At 41.4% G+C, this 20,273-nt stretch overlaps 2 protein-coding genes across 2 annotated transcripts; both read right to left on the minus strand.

Annotated features, from left to right (window-relative positions):
• Window positions 1-5,426: 5,426 nt before the first annotated feature.
• LOC119731128 (monocarboxylate transporter 13-like) lies at window positions 5,427-9,831 on the minus strand. The gene is made up of 6 exons (XM_038204149.1): window positions 9,405-9,831; window positions 8,079-8,375; window positions 7,391-7,818; window positions 6,938-7,163; window positions 6,356-6,502; window positions 5,427-5,870 (listed from the first exon to the last, which is right to left on the minus strand). The coding sequence occupies exons 1-6, from the start codon at window positions 9,661-9,663 to the stop codon at window positions 5,719-5,721; spliced, it is 1,509 nt and encodes a 502-aa protein (XP_038060077.1). The 5' UTR covers window positions 9,664-9,831; the 3' UTR covers window positions 5,427-5,718.
• Window positions 9,832-12,370: 2,539 nt separating this feature from the next.
• Window positions 12,371-16,953, minus strand: LOC119731399 (monocarboxylate transporter 13-like). The gene is made up of 6 exons (XM_038204570.1): window positions 16,800-16,953; window positions 15,492-15,788; window positions 14,786-15,219; window positions 14,331-14,556; window positions 13,767-13,913; window positions 12,371-13,281 (listed from the first exon to the last, which is right to left on the minus strand). The coding sequence occupies exons 1-6, from the start codon at window positions 16,951-16,953 to the stop codon at window positions 13,079-13,081; spliced, it is 1,461 nt and encodes a 486-aa protein (XP_038060498.1). The 3' UTR covers window positions 12,371-13,078.
• Between the last annotated feature and the right edge of the window lie 3,320 nt (window positions 16,954-20,273).

The raw sequence follows: 20,273 nt of genomic DNA on the forward strand, positions 1-20,273 counted from the left end.
TGAAACAACGAATGGTTAAACTTCAACCAGCACTAACGAGACCCACGAAAGCCAAATCTTACATAGACAAAGATATTAAAAAGTGCAGTCATGTTTGGGTAAGAGTGGATTCAGTGCGAAAACCATTGCAAGCGCCTTACAAAGGTCCTTTTAAGGTTTTGGAGCGTACAGATAAATATTTCATTCTTGAGGTAAATGGCAAGCGAGATTCAGTGAGCATCAACCGACTAAAAGTGGCGTACTTGGAGCAAGATTTCACTAATGATGGAAAAACAGTGTCACAACCCAATAGGTCAGCTAGTGTCAAAGAAACAAAACCACAACAATATCGAGCATCAAATGAGAAAGCAACCCGCACGACTCGTTCAGGCCGGAAAGTCCATTGGCCTAAACGATATGTTCAAGTGATAAGAGATTAATGTAAATATGTATATATCTATAGAAATAAGTTGAATCATCCTCAGCCTCCAGCAGTTTAGGGGGAGGCTGATGTAGTAGCCTGAATTCCTTTTATTATTATTGGCAGCTGCACTTACGCAACGCGAGTAGCCAAGCGTGTCCTTTGTCTTATAAAGCAGCATTGGTTCCATGCACGAGCCCCCAGTTCCGTGTTAGCTCAACCGGCAGCAAGACAGGCCTACATCGTCACGCTCCGCAATTCAAGTCTTCTTATTTCATTTATATTAGTCCGTGAGTTTTTGCTTCGTTGCCGTAGTGAACCGGTTTGGCAGTAGCATACAGCTAATAGGTGAGCTACGGTGACATCGCATTTAATTATTACCTTTACCGATAACCCAGGTGGTTCCTTTATTTGTTCTTCAGCACTTATAAGTAAATACAAACCTTATTTAATTTTCATCGGCAAGAAAATACTGCCCAGATTATCTTATAATTTATAGACAAAAGCCTGTCAAATTTTATTTCCCTTTTTGGCAAAGTTAGCCACATAAACGTTATCTTTTTGGCAAAGTTAGCCACAGAAATTATCCAATTTATTATTCTAATTTGGCACCCACAAAAAGTGCTAAAGATTTGCATGTATCTGTTTTAGATAATGCTGATATTTCTGACCATGTTGGGCCAGCAAATAAAAAAATTCCCAAATCAGTTTCTCGGATCCCCTTTTGATACAATTGGGAGAATTGTGTGTCAATATAGAAGTAAATTATTATTTTGTCTAGTTAAACCATATTGAAGACCTGAACTTATACTTTAATAGATACAGTGCAGTCATAAAACGGTGTAGGCCTATGCGAGCATGTTGATTGCAATTAAAGAAATGTTGTTCTTCGTAACGAGCAATTCGTGATGATAAGGGCGGATCCAGGGGGGCCAAAAGGGGCCATTGCCCCCCCCCCCCAAAAAAAAAACCCAAACACGAAACCGGTTTTTTTAATGTGACGTCGTAATAAAGGCAGGCAATGAGTACACCACCATCTTTTCCTCAAAAAAACATCGGTAAAAATGGTCAGAAATTGCCTCAAATCGCACCACAGAGCATATCTCGAATCCAAATTTTTTTCGGGGCCCTTAGGCGGGCCCCGAAGCCCAAGCCGTAATTTTTTGACCCACTTTTTTTGGGGGGGGACCAAAATTTCTTTGCCCCCCCCCCCAAATTGTGTTCTGGATCCGCCCTTGCGTGATGACGTGTCACTCATGTGACTATAATTAGTTCTATATCAGTGGTCATTTCATAAAACAGGGCCTTGGCCTTGGCCTTGGCCTTGAGGGTTAAGCCTTGGCCTTGGCCTCGAGGCTTGAGGGTCAAAGCCTTGGCCTTGGCCTTGGCCTTGGGGGTCAAAGCCTTGGCCTTGGCCTTGGCCTTGGCCTTGGCCTTGAGGGTCAAAGCCTTTGCTCCAACACTGGTTCATTCAATTTCATTTTTAGGCAGCCAAGATTTTGCTCTGAATGTTCGTGTTCGTTTTTGGGCATGCTATTTCGTTTTGGTGCATTCAACACTTAATTTGTAGCAGTCTTAAATTAAGTCTTTGCAACCTTTTGACAGTTGACGCATTCAAATAAGCGAACATCTGTGCGCTTATAACGTATAACCGTGTTTTTCGTTTCTTATTCGTTTATGGGCAATCGCTTTCATCGTATGGTCATTCAAATTACTAAGATGTTTTAATCGATATGTTTTCTTATTTTCCTCCAAGGTTCATTCCCCCTCCCAAAAAAAAAATCTTGATGACTGTAAAATTTACAATGTTACAAATTAACTGATATGAGGGAAACAAGATGTAACAAAATAATTAATTGAAAGTGACTAAGATAATTTATTTTTCACTGTTGATCTTGTCTACTTGTTTAAACGTTTGATCAAGGGGTATCTTTACGTTGGCACTTTTTTGACGTGCAAGACATCGGGACACGTCTGTTTGGCAACCATCGGGAACACTTCTCTTGCGTTATTTATGTTTTCTTGCGTTTGTCTGACCGAACACTTACCGTATTCAAAGGGCCCATGCAAAAAATAGTTTTCAACGCAAACCTTGAAAATACATCTTCGTGTAACATTTAACCTTAATCGCAAGTTTTATTTTCCATTTTGAAGGGTGTTTTTTTTTGCCCTCTCCATTTTTATGCTAATGCATGCTTTCACACGAATGTTTTCAATTAGCAAGTTTTGGATGAATAATTTGAAAGAAAAACCCCTAAACTGAATAGTGTCTCCCTGAAATGACATCACAGTGACAGCGCCCTCATAGGTAGTCCGAAAAAGCATGGAAACTTTGAAATGTTTAAAGAAGTGCACTTTTGCAATAAGATTTACGAAAAAATGTTGTCAAATGTGTAGTTTTTTTTACATAAAAGTTGCACAAAAAGAATACCTGAGAACAATTCATTGCACATACCCTTTAATTAAGAAAAAAGGCATCTACGGATTGAAGACATCAAATATGATTTACGCTAAGGAATACGGACACGTATGAAGTCTTAAAAGATGTTTGACAAAATGTGAAATATGTGTGCCCATTAATGAACATGAATGCCCGATCAACCCTTACTGCTGGTTATGACGAAATTGAATGAACAACGCGATACTTTTAATATGAATGCATCTTTGATAGGGACGAGTGAAGCTAAAAGGCGATAGAATGCTCGGATAGTGAAATAGAATGATTCTTTTTGATTGTCGATTGCCGATCTTCGTGATCTTTCAATTTCAATCTAAATCGAATGAGCAAGGCGGTAAATTGAATGAAAACTTGGTGAAATTGGCCGTGAAAACCTATAATAATCGGCATTTAAGAACGCTCTTTTTAGTAAACTAAATCACAGCGCTTACAAATAATGAACAATTAAAGTAAATAAATAATTTAAGTTAAATAATAAAAACAGGTAGCATAGACAATGCTATGAATTGATTATTGGTGGAATAAATTTGTCTTGATCAGCTTCTTGAATTGCTCGAGAGATTTGGCATTTTGAATGGAAAAGGGCAGACTATTCCACTCCTTCGCTGCACTGAGGAAAGTGTATCCAGGAGGAGTGCACTCACCTATGTCAACGGGATCATCTTCGTACAGCCAACTCTCAGTGATTGCAATGATGTCTATGCCTGTTCTACAATGTAGTCACATGTGGAAAGTGACTTGTTCCTGAGGGAGTGGGCATTCCAAACACAAATTCTGGAATTGAGTTCATTTGTGTTGTGGTCCTGTTTTGGGATGTATCGTAGGTTTTCATGATTGACGCCGCGCAGTTGGTTGGCTCTGTGACCGATAACACGGCAAGATGACACAACCTGAATTTGGCGTTGCTTCCTTTTCCCAGCACGCTTACCTCTGTGGGACCTGTGTTTTCGTGACAATCCAAGATATTTAATGTTTGTCCATATGACATCAGGCAGCTTCTGAGCTGACTGTAAGTAAACATTCTCCTGCTGGACTCGCAAAAGAAAGGATCTGTCATAAACCAAACGATTGCTAGCAGTTTCTGAGCAATGACTACCTTCAAGATTTTCCTAGGGATAGTCCTGCGTAACTGGCCCTGGGTTAGGGTTTACATCCCCAGAAAGAAGTAGTTTTGACTGGAATATTGAAAAACAGTTGGAATAATACTGGAATCGTGACCCAAGAAATTTGTACTTTGGTTGTGTATGCAGTTTCTTGTGCACTATGTCGAGACTCAAGTTCCAGTGAAGCACATTATCAGCAGTTAATGTGTCACTGTGTCTACAGAGAATTAGTATGGGAGAAATTATTATCCTGAAATTTTGTAATTCGGAAAAAAGCATTTGAGAAACACTCGCTCTATTTATTTCATATCAAGCCCAAATCTGGGGGTGGATGCAGCCCCTGAGCTTCTGATTTATTTATGATACCAGTAAAAATGGGGCCCAAAGAAAAGAAAAGGAATTCTAAAGTTCCTATATTCTCAAATAGTTTTATAGAATGGCGGGAAAAGCATCGTAGATTTCACAATTTTCAGGGCGGAGGGGGGGGGGGGGGGTATGCCCCGGATCCCCAGCAGTCACAACCTCCTCACACACCCCCTTAACATTACCCCCATGTTTCCTGAATGCTGGATCCGCCCGTGAAGCTGTTTGTATTAGCAAATGTATAAGTCAAAAGACCTTTATCAAGGGTACGCCATCTTGAACATCAAAGCGTGGCATAACGCAAACAAACGTACATGGCGGCCTAACTATTGTGTGCGGTGAACGAGTGACTCTTTCAATATTACAGCAGATTGACATTCTTATAAATGGATGGATAGCTCGATTCCCCGCAACATCAATCAGCATAGGCAGGTCACGTCTTATTGTATTTTGAAGAAGGATCTGATAAATATAAAGCCCAAAACAAGTGGCCAGACTTAAGTTTCCGTGTCTGAGTATAATATGCGTAATTAGCACCGCCGTCAGATCAGAGAAACGATCAAGACTTTTTTCTGAGCTGAACATGCATCTGTTTTATTGTTCGTGTTGTCAATAAGTAGAGAAAGTGAATATGCTTTGTCGTGACTTTTAGTGTAGCCGATACATGCGCCTGTACAATTATGCCAACGTGCGCTTTAAAGGTGGCACATTATGTTCATTCATTGAATGAGGTATTTTATAATATATATAAGTAAAGTACTTCAAGTTACTGCTTCGACTTTTTTGGCCAACATAACACAGAAAAAAAAGTGACCAGAGTTTGAATTGATGGCATGGTATCATTGTAATTCCTTTTTTTCCTACCCCAAATTATGAAATGTATCCCCGCTCCCATAATTTTGTCTCCTGATTAGACGAGAGTGTATCACGTGGTGATGCACTGTACCGTCCATTCTATTCACGAATATTCATGGCGATAAAACGATCGAGACAAACTAAAATAATGGATGTGTGCCCAAAATCAGTGGCGTAAATCCGTGTCGACGAGCGGTGGAAATGGGGGATGACCAGACCGCAAAATCATGAAATTGCCCGCCGTGGAAATGGGAGGGGGGGGGCAGGCATCACGATATTCTAGGGGGCGCTGTTCATGAAATTGACATGGAATGCAAACAGGTTTTATTTATATCCATCTCAACGTGAAATTAAATAAGCAGAGCTACTTATATGACGACTAATAATTGTGAAAGATTGAATAAAATATTTTGGGAAAACAAATCCTGTGCAGTGGCTTCGCTTCCTTGCCTTTGAATTTAGTTTTCTGACATACTATAATGTTCAGCTTACATTGTCACCTGATTGCATTGACCCTCAGGATATTGTAACTCATGTTGCTAATCAAGTGATGCGGATGAGCAACATGAACCACCTGACCGAATCTTTCTCCGCACTGGAATGAACAGAAATGCCGCCGAAGTGCAAACAAAGATGGCGGCGATGACGAGAAGACTGGCGAAATAGCTCCCAGTGACATCAAACAATGAACCTGACAACAAAGCAAGAGAACAAAAATACGAATAGACGTGTTACTAACACAAATCGAGAGGAACAATCAGTGGATCATGTCGGGCTTGAACTCGAGCTCATGATCTTCAGTCAGAGTCAAAAACACCGGTCACAAACCGAGCCCTGTTTATCTGCGTCAGATTCCGTAACACGTGGGCTCAAATTCAGTCTCGGACTCAGGCATATGGACTCCAGACCAAGTTAAAATTATAATTAAGAAACAACTGGTTCAGTTAAAACAAGGAAGGCTAAAAAGAGTGAAATAAAAGTGCCAAAAATTACTGTCATTGTTATTACAATTTTGCGACTCGAGCCTGAGCCTGGTCATGTCAAACTGCCTAAGTTTAGTTCGTACCCATTTGATTTAGAAATTGTAGCTTGCTCGAATAATTCTGCAGCTTGAGATGGAGCCGAAGCCATAGACGAGAACGAGGTCTCGAAAATCCCAATATTACAGTACTGTACCTGATAAAGGAGCACTGACTAGGATCCCGAACCCCGGTGGAACCAAAGTTAGAACCATGACGGTACTTGGTCCATACTTCTCCAAGAACAATTCTGCGCCCGCGGCATACAGTACTCCATACGCTCCCGATCGCAGAAAACCAGATGCTGAAACAGATGTGGTGTTTTAGTCTTAATATAAAACCCTTCTGGTTTTTTTTATACCAGTGATTGGGTGTAGGAAGACCGTGGACCTTAGATAGCAATAAACAATAAATCAGATGTCCTCGGTAAGAAATTTTGTCAGAAATGGTCCACGGTAGTGATTTCCATAGTGCAATTGGGAAAAATTATATTCCAAGATATAGCAACAAGAAAAGTATTACACAGAGGTCCTCGCAAGTGATTTTGCCATTTTGATTTGAAAGTCATGTTATTTGATTGTTAATTAACTTTCAATCCTTCAGCACCGATTACGTCAGGGATTCCTGAGCCTTTTATTAAATACATAAAAAAACCTCTTATCACAATGCTTTTCCTTCAAGTCAGGTATTTACAGAAAAATTTAAGATAAAACGGAGATTGAACACTTAAAACACTCACCTATTGCAATCGGCATTATTGCAGCGAACGTTTTGACAATGGTCATCAATCCCAGAGGAACGGCTGCAAGAAGACACGAGGAGACTACGACATACAGATACTTGAACGGCAGACGACCTCCTAGCAACGCAATGAGCAGTTTCCCGCCGATTTCCCCACCGGCGAAGCCCATAATGACGTATGAGATCTGATTGCTATGGAGATTGAGGCCGTCCATGTAACTGGCCTGCATCAGGAGGGGCGAAGATTGTTAAATCCAAATGCACTTGTCACAAGTTTGCATATGTTGTTTTCTCTAAAGAATTCATTTTGTCATGCACACTTTAGTAAACAGTAATTAGGTACCACGGAAAGTTATTGCACAATTTTGGTGGAAAATGGACAATCCCGTGTGATTTGTTTAGTTGAGGAATGCACAAAGATTTTTTAAATGGCTGTAAATATGCTACTTACAAAATTGATGTCGAAAAATGTCCATCCCAAAAACGTGAGGAAATTGGCAACAGACCACAACCATAACTCCAGACTTTGCATCATTCTCCACACTTCACACCAATCGTGCTTGGTATTTGAACCCTCGTGGTTTGACACGATGGCGTCATCTAGCTCAGTCTTTTCCTTTCCCTCGTTCTCCTGTTCACAACTCTCGTCGGCCCGTTCCCGTTCCCGTTCCCGTACGTTTTGCATATCGTGTTCATTCTGTTCCGTGTCCTCGGATCTATTTTGCCGCGGCAAGATGTTCTCTGTAGTCGGGGGATCGGTCAGAAGCAATCCGTCGGCGACGCCCACCACGAATATCCCTCCGCTAAGAACTCTCAGTGCATTGCGCCACCCATAGTTAGTTATAAGTACTGTCAGTAATGGGCTGAAGGCGAGCAAACCTGCACGTTGGAAGAAACCAAATGAAATTCACTTTCTTAAAAAAAGATGTACCTTCTCCCAATGAATTGTGATATTTGAAAATCCATACCCGGTTTTATTTGATAATTGCCCCCCCCAAAAAAAAACACAAGTGTGGCATCTTCTTCTTCATTAATTTTTTATAATCAGTGGATATTTAAATCGAATACTTAAGTCAAATTAGATTGTACACAAGCTGATTTGTCAAAATATAAAAAAATGTTCAATTCCATCCACATACCGCCCGTGGATCCCAACAAAGCGATTGCACTCGCACGGGCAAAGTTGCCTTTCGCAAACCATTCCAGCAACAGTTCAAGCGATGAATGAAGCGCGAGATTGGCGCCAACACCCGATAGGACTCCGTACGTTATGTAGGCGTAGCCCAGGGCCGGTACGAATGACGTCGTCAACAGTCCTGTGCAGTACAACACGAGCCCAATCAGCGTGACTGCCCTCTTGCTTAGCCTCTGCTCGAGCAGAACGGTGACGGGACTGAAGAGTCGGGCTAAGGCGGCCGATAAAGACCCCAACCAACCTGTCAATGGCAATTATGTTGCACACAAAATGTATACAAAGAATTTGCATAATTAAAAAAGATACATGAACATACGACTCCAAGACACATCGTCGTCCCAAATTAGATGCCCTTTTGGACACTAAAATACTTGACTTTTTTTCTTTTTCAATTCAGCTCCAAAGAAAATTAACGCATATCAATTATATGTCAGTTTCTAAAGTAAGACCCCTTTACACAGGGCTGCGACCTTTGTACCAGCTATGAACGGCCAAAATGGCCAGGACGCTCAATGGTCGCATAAACCCCCCCAAAAATCCTGTTTCTATGTAACTGCTTCAGCGATCTATGTGCCTCCGTTGAACCACCAAAACTGCAATTTTCGGGCATTTTCATGTCGAGCTACGAGCGACCTGTGCGTCCACTTAGCCACTTGCCTGCCTCCCCTGTGCTTCCCCTGTGCAACCTACGGCAACCAACGCCGAAATGGAGGCACATCGGCCACCACAGTCATCGTTCAATGCACGCTATTGGTCGGCCAAAGGAGGCACAAGGGAGGCAGAAGCATATCGCCCAGACTGATGGTGAAATTTGCAAAAGAACGGATCTATTACGTGGCGACCATTAGCCGACCATTGTGCATCCATCTAAATTTTCAAACATTTACGGCGACCTTGGCAACCATGGCGATGTCTGAACATCCTGTGTATCACCTTTGAACGACCTAGGCAACCATTCGCCTCCTTTGAGCCTCCAACGGCGACCTGACTAGTTTTATAGTCGCACAAGGGAGGCCCAAAAGCCGCAACCCTGTGTAAAGGGGGTCTGAGAGGATTCCAGAGGCTGACACAAAATCAAATTTGTTTGACACCTTTTTCAATACTAAGACCAAACCTAAATACTTTATCATCAAGCCTGATGGGTCATTTCGTCAGAACAAAACGCTCTTAAAGAGAGAGAGTGATTTAACAACGGTCTCTGCAGAGACCGTTTTAAAGTTTGTGTGCTTTGCTGCTTGGATGTTAAAAGAAAACAAAATTGGATTTGTACCTGTTATTGCCGCAGCGGACTTGAATTCGCCCTGAAGACTTAAATACAATATGCTGAAATTGAACATCGGTCCAAGAACGAGGAAATACAGCGTGAATGTTGCCAGCGTGATCACCCAATGCCACCGTCGGAGACAAGTTTGTGGGATGGCCATTGCTGATTTCGCGTCAGTCGTCAGATGTTGTCTCTTCGTGGTACATGTAGTACAAAAGTCGGCCCTCATAGCTGTCTCATTGAACACCAAACAGCACAGCGGCATTCATGGTCCTCTTTTTATACAGCAAGTTGTTTGTTTCTGTAACTTGTATAGTCGCACAAAAAAACCCGATACCAACAATCACGGTAACCTCACTGCGAGGTCAAACTTTGTGTGCAAAACAACATATATTAGTACTTTGACAGTTCAAGGTAAATTATTGCTGGCATTTTCTCGTTGTATTTATCGCATATACATGTGGCCTCAACTAAAGCCGAACATTTAATACGAATGTTCATTTCCTCATTCAAAGGAACAACTTTAATTGTGATCATCTATAAACTTCAAAAACAAGTCATAATGCTTTTAAGACTGTAAGATTTAAGAACTGTAATTATGATAAGAAAAATATTAGAGCGATGACTAGACTTTGAACTTTCAGAAAACGCGCTTCTAGAGTAAAGTTTGTAGGGGATTAAAATGGTTAGCCGATAGTGTTAATAATTTGGGGCAGTGAGAGAATAAAGGGATGAGTGTGGGAGAAACACTAAGCTAGAAGAACACCCATTCGTTAAAAATATAACTAAAAAGTGGAGATTTGTTGGACCAGGCCCCCCATAGAACTGCGCCAGAAATAATTTAGAACAATGCTAGTTGTAGAGATTTGTTTTAGGGAAAACAAATAATGATTAAATTAGTTTCCACGTAATATTGCACGCTATAGCGTGGATTAAACCGTCACTCGTAACGGCCACTGGTACAAAAAAGGGCACTTTTTTAACCCCCAAATGACACTTAAAATAACCCCTCAAAACAAGGTCACTTGTTAAACAAAAAAGAGGGGGAGGGCACTCATTGGACACAATTCCCCAAATGTCGGTCACTTTACTCTGTGTTTCTAGATCTGAAAACACTCACTACACGGTACATGAAATGCATGCATCATGTGCATGGAATCGTGGTTGGCAGAGCTTTCGACGTCCAAGTTGCAAATAAATGTCTAAATAATAAGCATGTTACTTCTCCAATCTCCCTGAATATCCTCATACATCAGCATCCCATTGGAGGAAACAACGCTGAAATTCATTTCACGGACTTACCTGGAACGAAGAAATCACGTCTTCAAAATCCCCAAATTGTTGAAGGTCTCACAAGCGGCGGCCATCTTGTACATGAGTGATGACGCGTGCACAATATTGGGTAAACGTTGTCACGTGCGTCAGTTTACCCCACACAGTGGTAACATTTTACTAATGTCGTGGTAAATTCTACTCTTCGACGTGTACAATGAAAGAATTGTTACACAGTGGTGGGGTAAATCCAGTTTCTTTAACCCATCACTTGGGTAATAATACCATGATTTTAACTTTTTGCCTGTGCTGCTGGGACTTGAAGTCAATGTTGGGTACTATTTTACCCTTTTCATGTGTAACACATTTGACACAAGTAGGTTACACAACAGTTTTACACAACATAAATGTACACTTCTTTTTTAGAGTGTAGTTGTCAACTTCCAATACCTCGGGGAGCGAATATCGACTGTCCACCCTCAAACCATGTTATATTTGTATACTTTTCAACAGTTAAGATAACGACGCGGTATTTGTGTGCAAATGCATGCTGGTGTGCGCGTTCAGCGTTGCGCGTAGCGCGTATTGTTCCAAAGAGCCAGCGCTACAGCGTTGGGTTCAAACATTTTCGTGAAAGGGTGGTTTGGAAGAGAGAATACATTTTCCTCCAGTTTTGTATTGAAAAAAAAAAGTTCAAATATATCAAATGACAAGGATCTATATGTCAGTTATATAAAACAAATATTGAGTGGCTTTAAATTGTGAAATTTTCGCCTCGTGAAATGGAAAAGTCCAGATTTTACCTTGCGATAATATTCCTCCCATTCCACGCTGAGCCACTCAATATTTGTATAATGTAACATCCAAGTAGATCTTTGTCATTCGACTGGAGGATAAAAATTTAAGAACAAATAAAACTCAGAAAATTGTATCATATCCACTACACGTTTTTCAGCTTGTTCAAGGCTAACAAAGGTTTATAAGTCAAATATTGACAACAATGAAAATTAATACTGATAGTTCTTAAAATACACATGTAATGCAAAAATATCATCACGGCAATTTTGTACCGCCTTAACGCATGATATTGTTTAAATAGCGCAAAGATCGTATAGCGGCGGCTGGCGGGCTGCGGCTGCGCAATTATCGTGCGCGCGGCGTGCAATAGATCAAAAGGGATGGGACGAACATGCACGGTGAATGGAACCAACATGCACGGTTATGACGTAGGCCGTGCAATGGTTTGATTAAAGCTATAGTCCATCATTTGCAGCCATCCGAAAAGTAACTGGCGTAATTACTGTTGAAAAACAAACTTGGTTGAAAGATAGTAAGGGAACTAAACTCCCTGTGAAATTATTATTTCTGGGAAGCTGTCATTTTGAAGTAATCAACGAAAGAAGGCATTTCCAACGGTGATTCTTAAGAAGCACCGTAGGAAAATTTAAATTAGTAGTTCGTTTTGTTATTCAGCGCAGCGCGCACAAGTATTGGAACGACGCACACGCGCGCGCGGTTGTTATAATTCGTCGGATCAGTGCGCGACGCCGCGTATAGCTGCAATTCAAAACAATTCAAAACATGATTCAGTAACTTTTGATTTGAAATTGAGATCTTAGAATGCTGCTTTTCTCGGAATGTACAGCTGAAGCTTAGCTGAAACTTCATCAGGTTAGTTGCTCAGTATCCTTCATTAGATTTTGAACAATACTGTTGCTTCAAACGAACAAAATGCACTAATTACAAATGATGGACTATAGCTTTTAATGAATGCCGCGCGACCCGCCCAATGACAAGGATTTACTTCGGTGTAACATAATAGAAACCATATAAAATGCGATCGAAGAATGGAAATACCTTTTTTTTGGGGGGGGGGAACAGAAGCCGAAATCATTTGGTCACAGTCTCGCTTCGAGCAGATAGTAATTACTTTCATCTTATTGTTCATTTTATTACTTTCTCGTCCAATCACCTGATTGGACGAGAGTGCATCACGTGGTGATGCACTGTACCGTCCATTCTATTGACGAATATTCATGGCGATAAAACGATCGAGACAAACTAAAATAATGGATGTGTGCCCAAAATCAGTGGCGTAAATCCGTGTCGACGAGCGGTGGAAATGGGGGATGACCAGACCGCAAAATCATGAAATTGCCCGCCGTGGAAATGGGAGGGGGGGGGGGAGGCATCACGATATTCTAGGGGGCGCTGTTCATGAAATTGACATGGAATGCAAACAGGTTTTATTTATATCCATCTCAACGTGAAATTAAATAAGCAGAGCTACTTATATGACGACTAATAATTGTGAAAGATTGAATAAAATATTTTGGTAAAAATATCCTGTGCAGTGAGTTCGCTTCCTTGCCTTTGAATTTAGTTTTTTTGGCACACTAATGTTCAGCTTACATTGTCACCTGATTGCATTGACCCTCAGGATATTGTAACTCATGTTGCTGATCACGTGATGCGGATAAGTAACATGAACCACCTGACCGAATCTTTCTCCGCACTGGAATGCACAGAAATGCCGCCGAAGTGCAAACAAAGATGGCGGCGATGACGAGAAGACTGGCGAAATAGCTCCCAGTGACATCAAACAGTGAACCTGACAACAAAGCAAGAGAACAAAAATACGAATATTTGTGTTACTAACACAAATCGAGAAGAACAATCAGTGGTTCATGTCGGGCTTGAACTCGAGCTCATGATCTTCAGTCAGAGTCGAAAACACCGGTCAAAAACCGAGCCCTGTTTATCTGCGTCAGATTCCGTAACACGTGGGCTCAAATTCAGTCTCGGACTCAGGCATATGGACTCGAGACCAAGTTCAAATTATAATTAAGAAACAACTGGTTCAGTTAAAACAAGGAAGGCTTAAAAGAGTGAAATAAAAGTGCCAAAAATTACTGTCATTGTTATTACAATTTTGCAACTCGAGCCTGAGCCTAGTCATGTCAAACTGCTTAAGTTTAGTTCGTACCCATTTGATTTAGAAATTGTAGCTTGCTCGAATAATTCTGCAGCTTGAGATGGAGCCGAAGCCATAGACGAGAACGAGGTTTCGAAACTCCCAATATTACAGTACTGTACCTGATAAAGGAGCACTGACTAGGATCCCGAACCCCGGTGGAACCAAAGTTAGAACCATGACGGTACTGGGTCCATACTTCTCTAAGAACAATTCTGCGCCCGCGGCATACAGTACTCCATACGCTCCCGATCGCAGAAAACCAGATGCTGAAACAGATGTGGTGTTTTAGTCTTAATATAAAACCCTTCGGTTTTTTTTATACCAGTGATTGGGTGTAGGAAGACCGTGGACCTTAGAGAGCAATAAGAATAAATCAGATGTCCTCGGTAAGAAATTTGGTCCACGGTAGTGATTTCCATAGTGCAATTGGGAAAAATTATATTCGAAGATATAGCAACAAGAAAAGTATTACACAGAGGTCCTCGCAAGTAATTTTAACATTTGGATTAGGAAGTCATGTTATTTGATTGTTAACTTTGAATCCTTCAGCAACGATTACGTCAGGGATTCCTGAGCCTTTTCATGAATACATAAAAACCTCTTATCACAATGCTTTTCCTTCAAGTCAGGTATTTACAGAAAAATTTAAGGTAAAACGGAGATTGAACACTTAAAACACTCACCTACTGCAATCGGCATTATTGCAGCGAACGTTTTGACAATGGTCATCAATCCCAGAGGAACGGCTGCAAGAAGACACGAGGAGACTACGACATACAGATACTTGAATGGCAGACGACCTCCTAGCAACGCAATGAGCAGTTTCCCGCCAATTTCCCCACCGGCGAAGGCCATAATGACGTAGGAGATCTGGTTGCTATGGAGATTGAGGCCGTCCATGTAACTGGCCTGCATCAGGAGGGGCGAAGATTGTTAAATCCAAATGCACTTGTCACAAGTTTGCATTGGTTGTTTTCTCTAAAGAATTCATTTTGTCATGCGCACTTTAGTAAACAGTAAATAGGTACCACGGAAAGTTAATGCACAATTTTGGTGGAAAATGGAACAATCCCGTGTGATTTCTTCAGTTGAGGAATGCACAAAGATTTTTTTAAATGGCTGTAAATATGCTACTTACAAAATTGATGTCGAAAAATGTCCATCCCAAGAACGTGAGGAAATTGGCAACAGACCACAACCATAACTCCAGACTTTGCATCATTCGCCGCACTTCACACCAATCGTGCTTGGTATTTGAACCCTCGCGGTTTGACACGATGGCGTCATCTAGCTCAGTCTTTTCCTTTCCCTCGTTCTCCTGTTCACAACTCTCGTCGACCCGTTCCCGTTCCCGTTCCCGTTCCCGTACGTTTTGCATATCGTGTTCATTCTGTTCCGTGTCCTCGGATCTATTTTGCCGCGGCAAGATGTCCTCGGTAGTCGGGGGATCGGTCAGAAGCAATCCGTCGGCGACGCCCACCACGAATATCCCTCCGCTGAGAACTCTCAGTGCATTGCGCCACCCATAGTTAGTTATAAGTACTGTCAGTAATGGGCTGAAGGCCAGCAAACCTGCACGTTGGAAGAAACCAAATAAAATTCACTTTATTCAAAAAAGATGTACCTTCTCCCAATGAATTGTGATATTTGAAAATCCATACCCGGGTTTATTTGATAATCCCCCCCCCCCAAAAAAAAAAACACACACAAGTGTGGCATCTTCTTCTTCATTATTTTTTTTTATAATCATTGGATATTTAAATAGAATACTAAAGTCAAATTTGATTGTACACAAGCGGATTTGTCAAAATATATATAAAAAATGTTCAATTCCATCCACATACCGCCCGTGGATCCCAACAAAGCGATTGCACTCGCACGGGCAAAATTGCCTTTCGCAAACCATTCCAGCAACAGTTGAAGCGATGAATGAAGCGTGAGATTGGCGCCAACACCCGATAGGACTCCGTACGTTATGTAGGCGTAGCCCAGGGCCGGTACGAATGACGTCGTCAACAGTCCTGTGCAGTACAACACGAGCCCAATCAGCGTGACTGCCCTCTTGCTTAGCCTCTGCTCGAGCAGAACGGTGACGGGACTGAAGAGTCTGGCTAAGGCGGCCGATAAAGACCCCAACCAACCTGTCAATGGCAATTATGTTGCACACAAAATGTATACAAAGAATGTGCATAATAAAAGAAGAAACATTATCATACGACTCCAAGAAACATCGTTGTCTCAAATTAGATGCCATTTTGGTCAAAATACTTGACTTTTTTCTTTTTCAATTCAGCTCGAAAGAAAATTAACGCACATGTCAATTATATGTCAGTATAAGGACCCCTTTACACAGGGCTGCGACCTTTGTACCAGCTATGAACGACTAAAATGGCCAAGACGCTCATTGGTCGCCTAAACCCAAAAAATCCTGTTTCTATGTAACTGCTCCAGCGATCTTTGTGCCTCCATTAAACCACCAAAACTGCAATTTTCGGGCATTTTCATGTCGAGCTACGTGCGTCCACTTAGCCACTTGCCTGCCTCCCCTGTGCTTCCCCTGTGCAACCTACGGCAACCAACGCCGAAATGGAGGCACATCGGCCACCACAGTCATCGTTCAATGCACGCTATTGGTCGGCCAAAGGAGGCACAAGGGAGGCAGAAGCATATCGCCCAGATTGACGGTAAAATCTGCAACAGAACGGATCTATTACGTGGCGACCATTGGCCGACCATTGTGCATCCATCCAAATTTTCAAACATTTACGGCTACAATGGCTACCATGGCGATGTCTGAACATCCTGTGTACCACCTTTGAACGCTCTAGGTAACCATTCGCCTCCTTTGAGCCTCCAACGGCGACCTGGCTAGTTTTATGGTCGCACAAGGGAGGCCCAAAAGTCGCAACCCTGTGTAAAGGGGGTCTAAGAGAATTCCAGAGGCTGACACAAAATCAAATTTGTTTGACACCTTTTTCAATACTAAGACCGAACCAAAATACTTTATCATCAAGCCTGATGGGTCATTTCGTCAGAACAAAACGCTCTTAAAGAGAGAGAGAGGGATTTAACAACGGTCTCTGCAGAGACCGTTTTAAAGTTTGTGTGCTTTGCTGCTTGGATGTTAAAAGAAAACAAAATTGGATTTGTACCTGTTATTGCCGCAGCGGACTCGAATTCGTCCTGAAGACTCAAATACAATATGCTGAAATTGAACATTGGTCCAAGAACGAGGAAATACAGCGTGAATGTTGCCAGCGTGACCACCCAATGCCACCGTCGGAGACAGGTTTGTATGATGGCCATTGCTGCTTTCGCGTCAGTCGTCAGATGTTGTCTCTTCGTGGTAGTGCAAAAGACGGCCCTTATAGTTCAGGTTCATTGAACACCAACGAGCACAGCGCGGCATTCATAGTCCTCATTTTATATAGCAAGTTGTGTGTCTCTATAACTTGTATAGTCGCACAAAAACCATACAATCACGGTAACCTCACTGCGAGGTCAAACTTTGTGTGCAAAACAACATATATTAGTACTTTGACAGTTCAAGGTAAATTATTGCTGGCATTTTTTCGTTGTATTTATCGCATATACATGTGGCCTCAACTAAAGCCGAACATTTAATGCAAATGTTCATTTCTCAATTCAAAGGAACAACTTTAATTGTGATCATCTATAAACTTCAAAAACAAGTCATAATGCTTTTAAGACTGTAAGATTTAAGAACTGTAATTATGATAAGAAAAATATTAGAGCGATGACTAGACTTTTAACTTTCAGAAAACGCGCTTCTAGAGTAAAGTTTTTAGGTGATTAAAATGGTTAGCCGATAGTGTTAATAATTTGGAGGAGTGGGGGAGAAACACTAAGCTAGAAGAACACCCATTCGTTAAAAATATAACAAAAAAGTGGAGATTTGTTGGACCAGGCCCCCCATAGAACTGCGCCAGAAATAATTTAGAACAATGCTAGTTGTAGAGTTTTGTTTTAGGGAAAAACAAATAATGATTAAATTAGTTTCCACGTAATATTGTACGCTATAGCGTGGATTAAACCGTCACTCGTAACGGCCACTGGTAAAAAGGGCACTTTTTTAACCCCCAAATGACACTTAAAATAACCCCTCAAAACAAGGGCACTTGTTAAACAAAAAAGAGGGTGGAGGGTACTCATTGGATATATTGGTGGGGGGGACACTGGTGAAAAAGGGGGAACTTGAATGGTAAAGGGCAGTCTTTACAAAGGAAGCCCTCGCTGGCTACGCCTCTGACACGTGTTGTGAGATTGGGTTTTCGGCCTAGCTCGCCTCATTATTAATCTGTGGAATATTCCCTTGCAAGGGTCTATGATATGCAAACAGATTCGGCGATTTGTTATGCAACTAGACTGTGTCATGAACTCGAGATTTTGACCATTCAGCGGGCGCCTATGATATCGAGTCTTCGGTAACCCGTTGGACGACATCTACAGCAAGGGTCTATGATATGCGAGCAGATTCGGCGATTAATTAAGCAAAACAAGACTGCGTCTTGACCTCAAGATTCTGACCATTTAGTGGGTGTAACCCGTCGTGGTATTACAAAAACATAGCAGTCAAATTAACCAATCAACAGCTTAATCCACGTTTCTAATCAAAATGACGTCACAACTTTACAGTCAACTTCGATTGGCTGGCGCTTGGGTTCGCTTAAGCATTTGCTTGATCAGATAAATGTATCACACGTTGATTACGGAGAGGGCTCCATTGAACAACAGAAGATACTCAGACTATTCATTTATCGGTACCATCATAAATGGTCCGTCCACGCGAGACGTATGTATGCAGCTCGGAAAAAAGTCGCCTAATCACCATTTTGCGTTGCTATTTCATCGGCAATTTACATCTCAAATCAAAACATTAAAATGTATTATGTAAGTCTCGATGAAATTATCTCAATAAATGTTGACTCCGAAGGTCACTTTTTCGAAACCGTATAGAGCGTACGTCTATTTGGTCTCTATGAACGCCCCCAATAAACGCACGCAAACGTGGCGCCATCTCAGTACTACTATCCCCAGATAAACCGTGACTATGGCTGGTTTCCAGCCATAAAGATCGGTCACTTATTTTGGTAAATTTTGACTAATTTTGAAGTTCAGAGCAATCTACAACATCGAGAACTAAACTACAGGGGGTTTCAGCCTTAACAAAATAAAAGTTAAAACGCTCCCCCCCCCCCCCCCCCCCCCCCCTCTGCTGAAAGCCATAAGCACAACCAAAGCCACAGGGAACATCTGCTACAAGCCCTTTTTTTATGATGATTTTAGGGTTAAGGTCGATGAAATACGTACTCTTCAAAGTGCGCTAGAAGCATGCCTGATGTTCATTAAGCTGTCGTGCTTTCACAATTTTATAGTGGTCTTTTAAATGACTACGTACGGCAAACATATCTGTGAAGCCTATATTCACAGAAGCCAGTATCGAAATCGATGTGTGGCAACATCCTAGTAAGGTATTTTGTAACAACTCGGTAGTTTTATTTTTCGATGTTTGTAAATGTTGTATTTCCCTTTAACAAAGCTGATTGGACATCTTTATCAATATCTGTGTGTTTCATTTCCGCGGGTTTTTTTTTTCGGGGGGGGGGGGCTAGCCTTTAGTTTCAGTCCTCAGATGTAAAGGTACAGAATAAGCCTCTGATGACGTCACACATTGTTAACGGTTTACTTTTATGGAAGCCTGGTGGGGACAAAGGTTCCGTTGCCACATGCCAAAAAGTCTCGTTCCCTGACCTGACAATTTTGTCCTGACGTCTGAAAATCAACAAGATGGTCCTTTTTCAAAGCTCGGCTTCATTTCCACTTTGGATTTACCATTAAAAGCTTTTAATTTTCCGATCAAATTAAAAACAAACACACCATTTGCTTTATATATCATGTGATCTGATATTCCTGTAAGTAAACATGTAGTAATGTTTGGCTGGAATTGGCAAGTTAGGAACCAAAATTGTAGGCAAATCTTTTTGTATGGATACTGATTGTGGGGCGGGAACCAGTCTCCCAAGCAAAAACGTAATACGTGTAAGTGTAATTCACTAAATAAACATGTGCCGATATTGTCGGTCGATGTCTCTTTCAAAAGTGAATAACTTTTGAATGAAACTTTCACAGAAAAGAATGTTTTGCGATAAAACTCCAAAATAGCTCGGAGAATTATCTTCCATGTTCTCTGTGGCATTTCTATGCCATACCGGTATCAGTGTTGAATCAGGCGTTTTAAACTTAAAAAAAAGCAAAGTGCGGAATATACTACTAGAACATTGAAGACGACTTTTGAGGTCCTTATCTGTGGTTTTTATAAATGCATGTGCTTAGCGAATGGCCTACGTGCCTAAGGGGTAGCAGTTATTGAAGAAAAACAATATGAAGTACATACAATTTCAGCATCAGGTCAATCAAATAACCTCTCTTCAGAGTAAGGCGAAATAGAAATAGAAATAGACTGAACTTTGGTCAAAAGCTCTCGGGCTTTGACATTTTATTGTCGTCTGAGCGACTCCAAGCAGAAAAAAAATCTTTGCGGCTGTGCACGAAAGCCATTGGCAAGTAACCAATTACAATATCAAAATTGACGTGTGGCGAGATGA

Source organism: Patiria miniata, unplaced genomic scaffold (assembly GCF_015706575.1).
Source record: "Patiria miniata isolate m_02_andy unplaced genomic scaffold, ASM1570657v1 HiC_scaffold_23, whole genome shotgun sequence".
Taxonomy (NCBI): domain Eukaryota; kingdom Metazoa; phylum Echinodermata; class Asteroidea; order Valvatida; family Asterinidae; genus Patiria; species Patiria miniata.

What these genes read in the sequence shown, in the direction of transcription:
- LOC119731128 (XM_038204149.1), bottom strand. Translation starts at nt 9,663, where the DNA reads ATGCCGCTGTGCTGTTTGGTGTTCAATGAGACAGCTATGAGGGCCGAC. An exon ending in TTTGTTGGGATCCACGGGCG is followed by an intron (nt 7,819 to 8,078) that starts GTATGTGGATGG and finishes TCCAACGTGCAG; the next exon opens with GTTTGCTCGCCTTCAGCCCA. An exon ending in AATAATGCCGATTGCAATAG is followed by an intron (nt 6,503 to 6,937) that starts GTGAGTGTTTTA and finishes CATCTGTTTCAG; the next exon opens with CATCTGGTTTTCTGCGATCG.
- LOC119731399 (XM_038204570.1), bottom strand. Translation starts at nt 16,953, where the DNA reads ATGGCCATCATACAAACCTGTCTCCGACGGTGGCATTGGGTGGTCACG. An exon ending in TTTGTTGGGATCCACGGGCG is followed by an intron (nt 15,220 to 15,491) that starts GTATGTGGATGG and finishes TCCAACGTGCAG; the next exon opens with GTTTGCTGGCCTTCAGCCCA. An exon ending in CATTTTTCGACATCAATTTT is followed by an intron (nt 14,557 to 14,785) that starts GTAAGTAGCATA and finishes CTCCTGATGCAG; the next exon opens with GCCAGTTACATGGACGGCCT.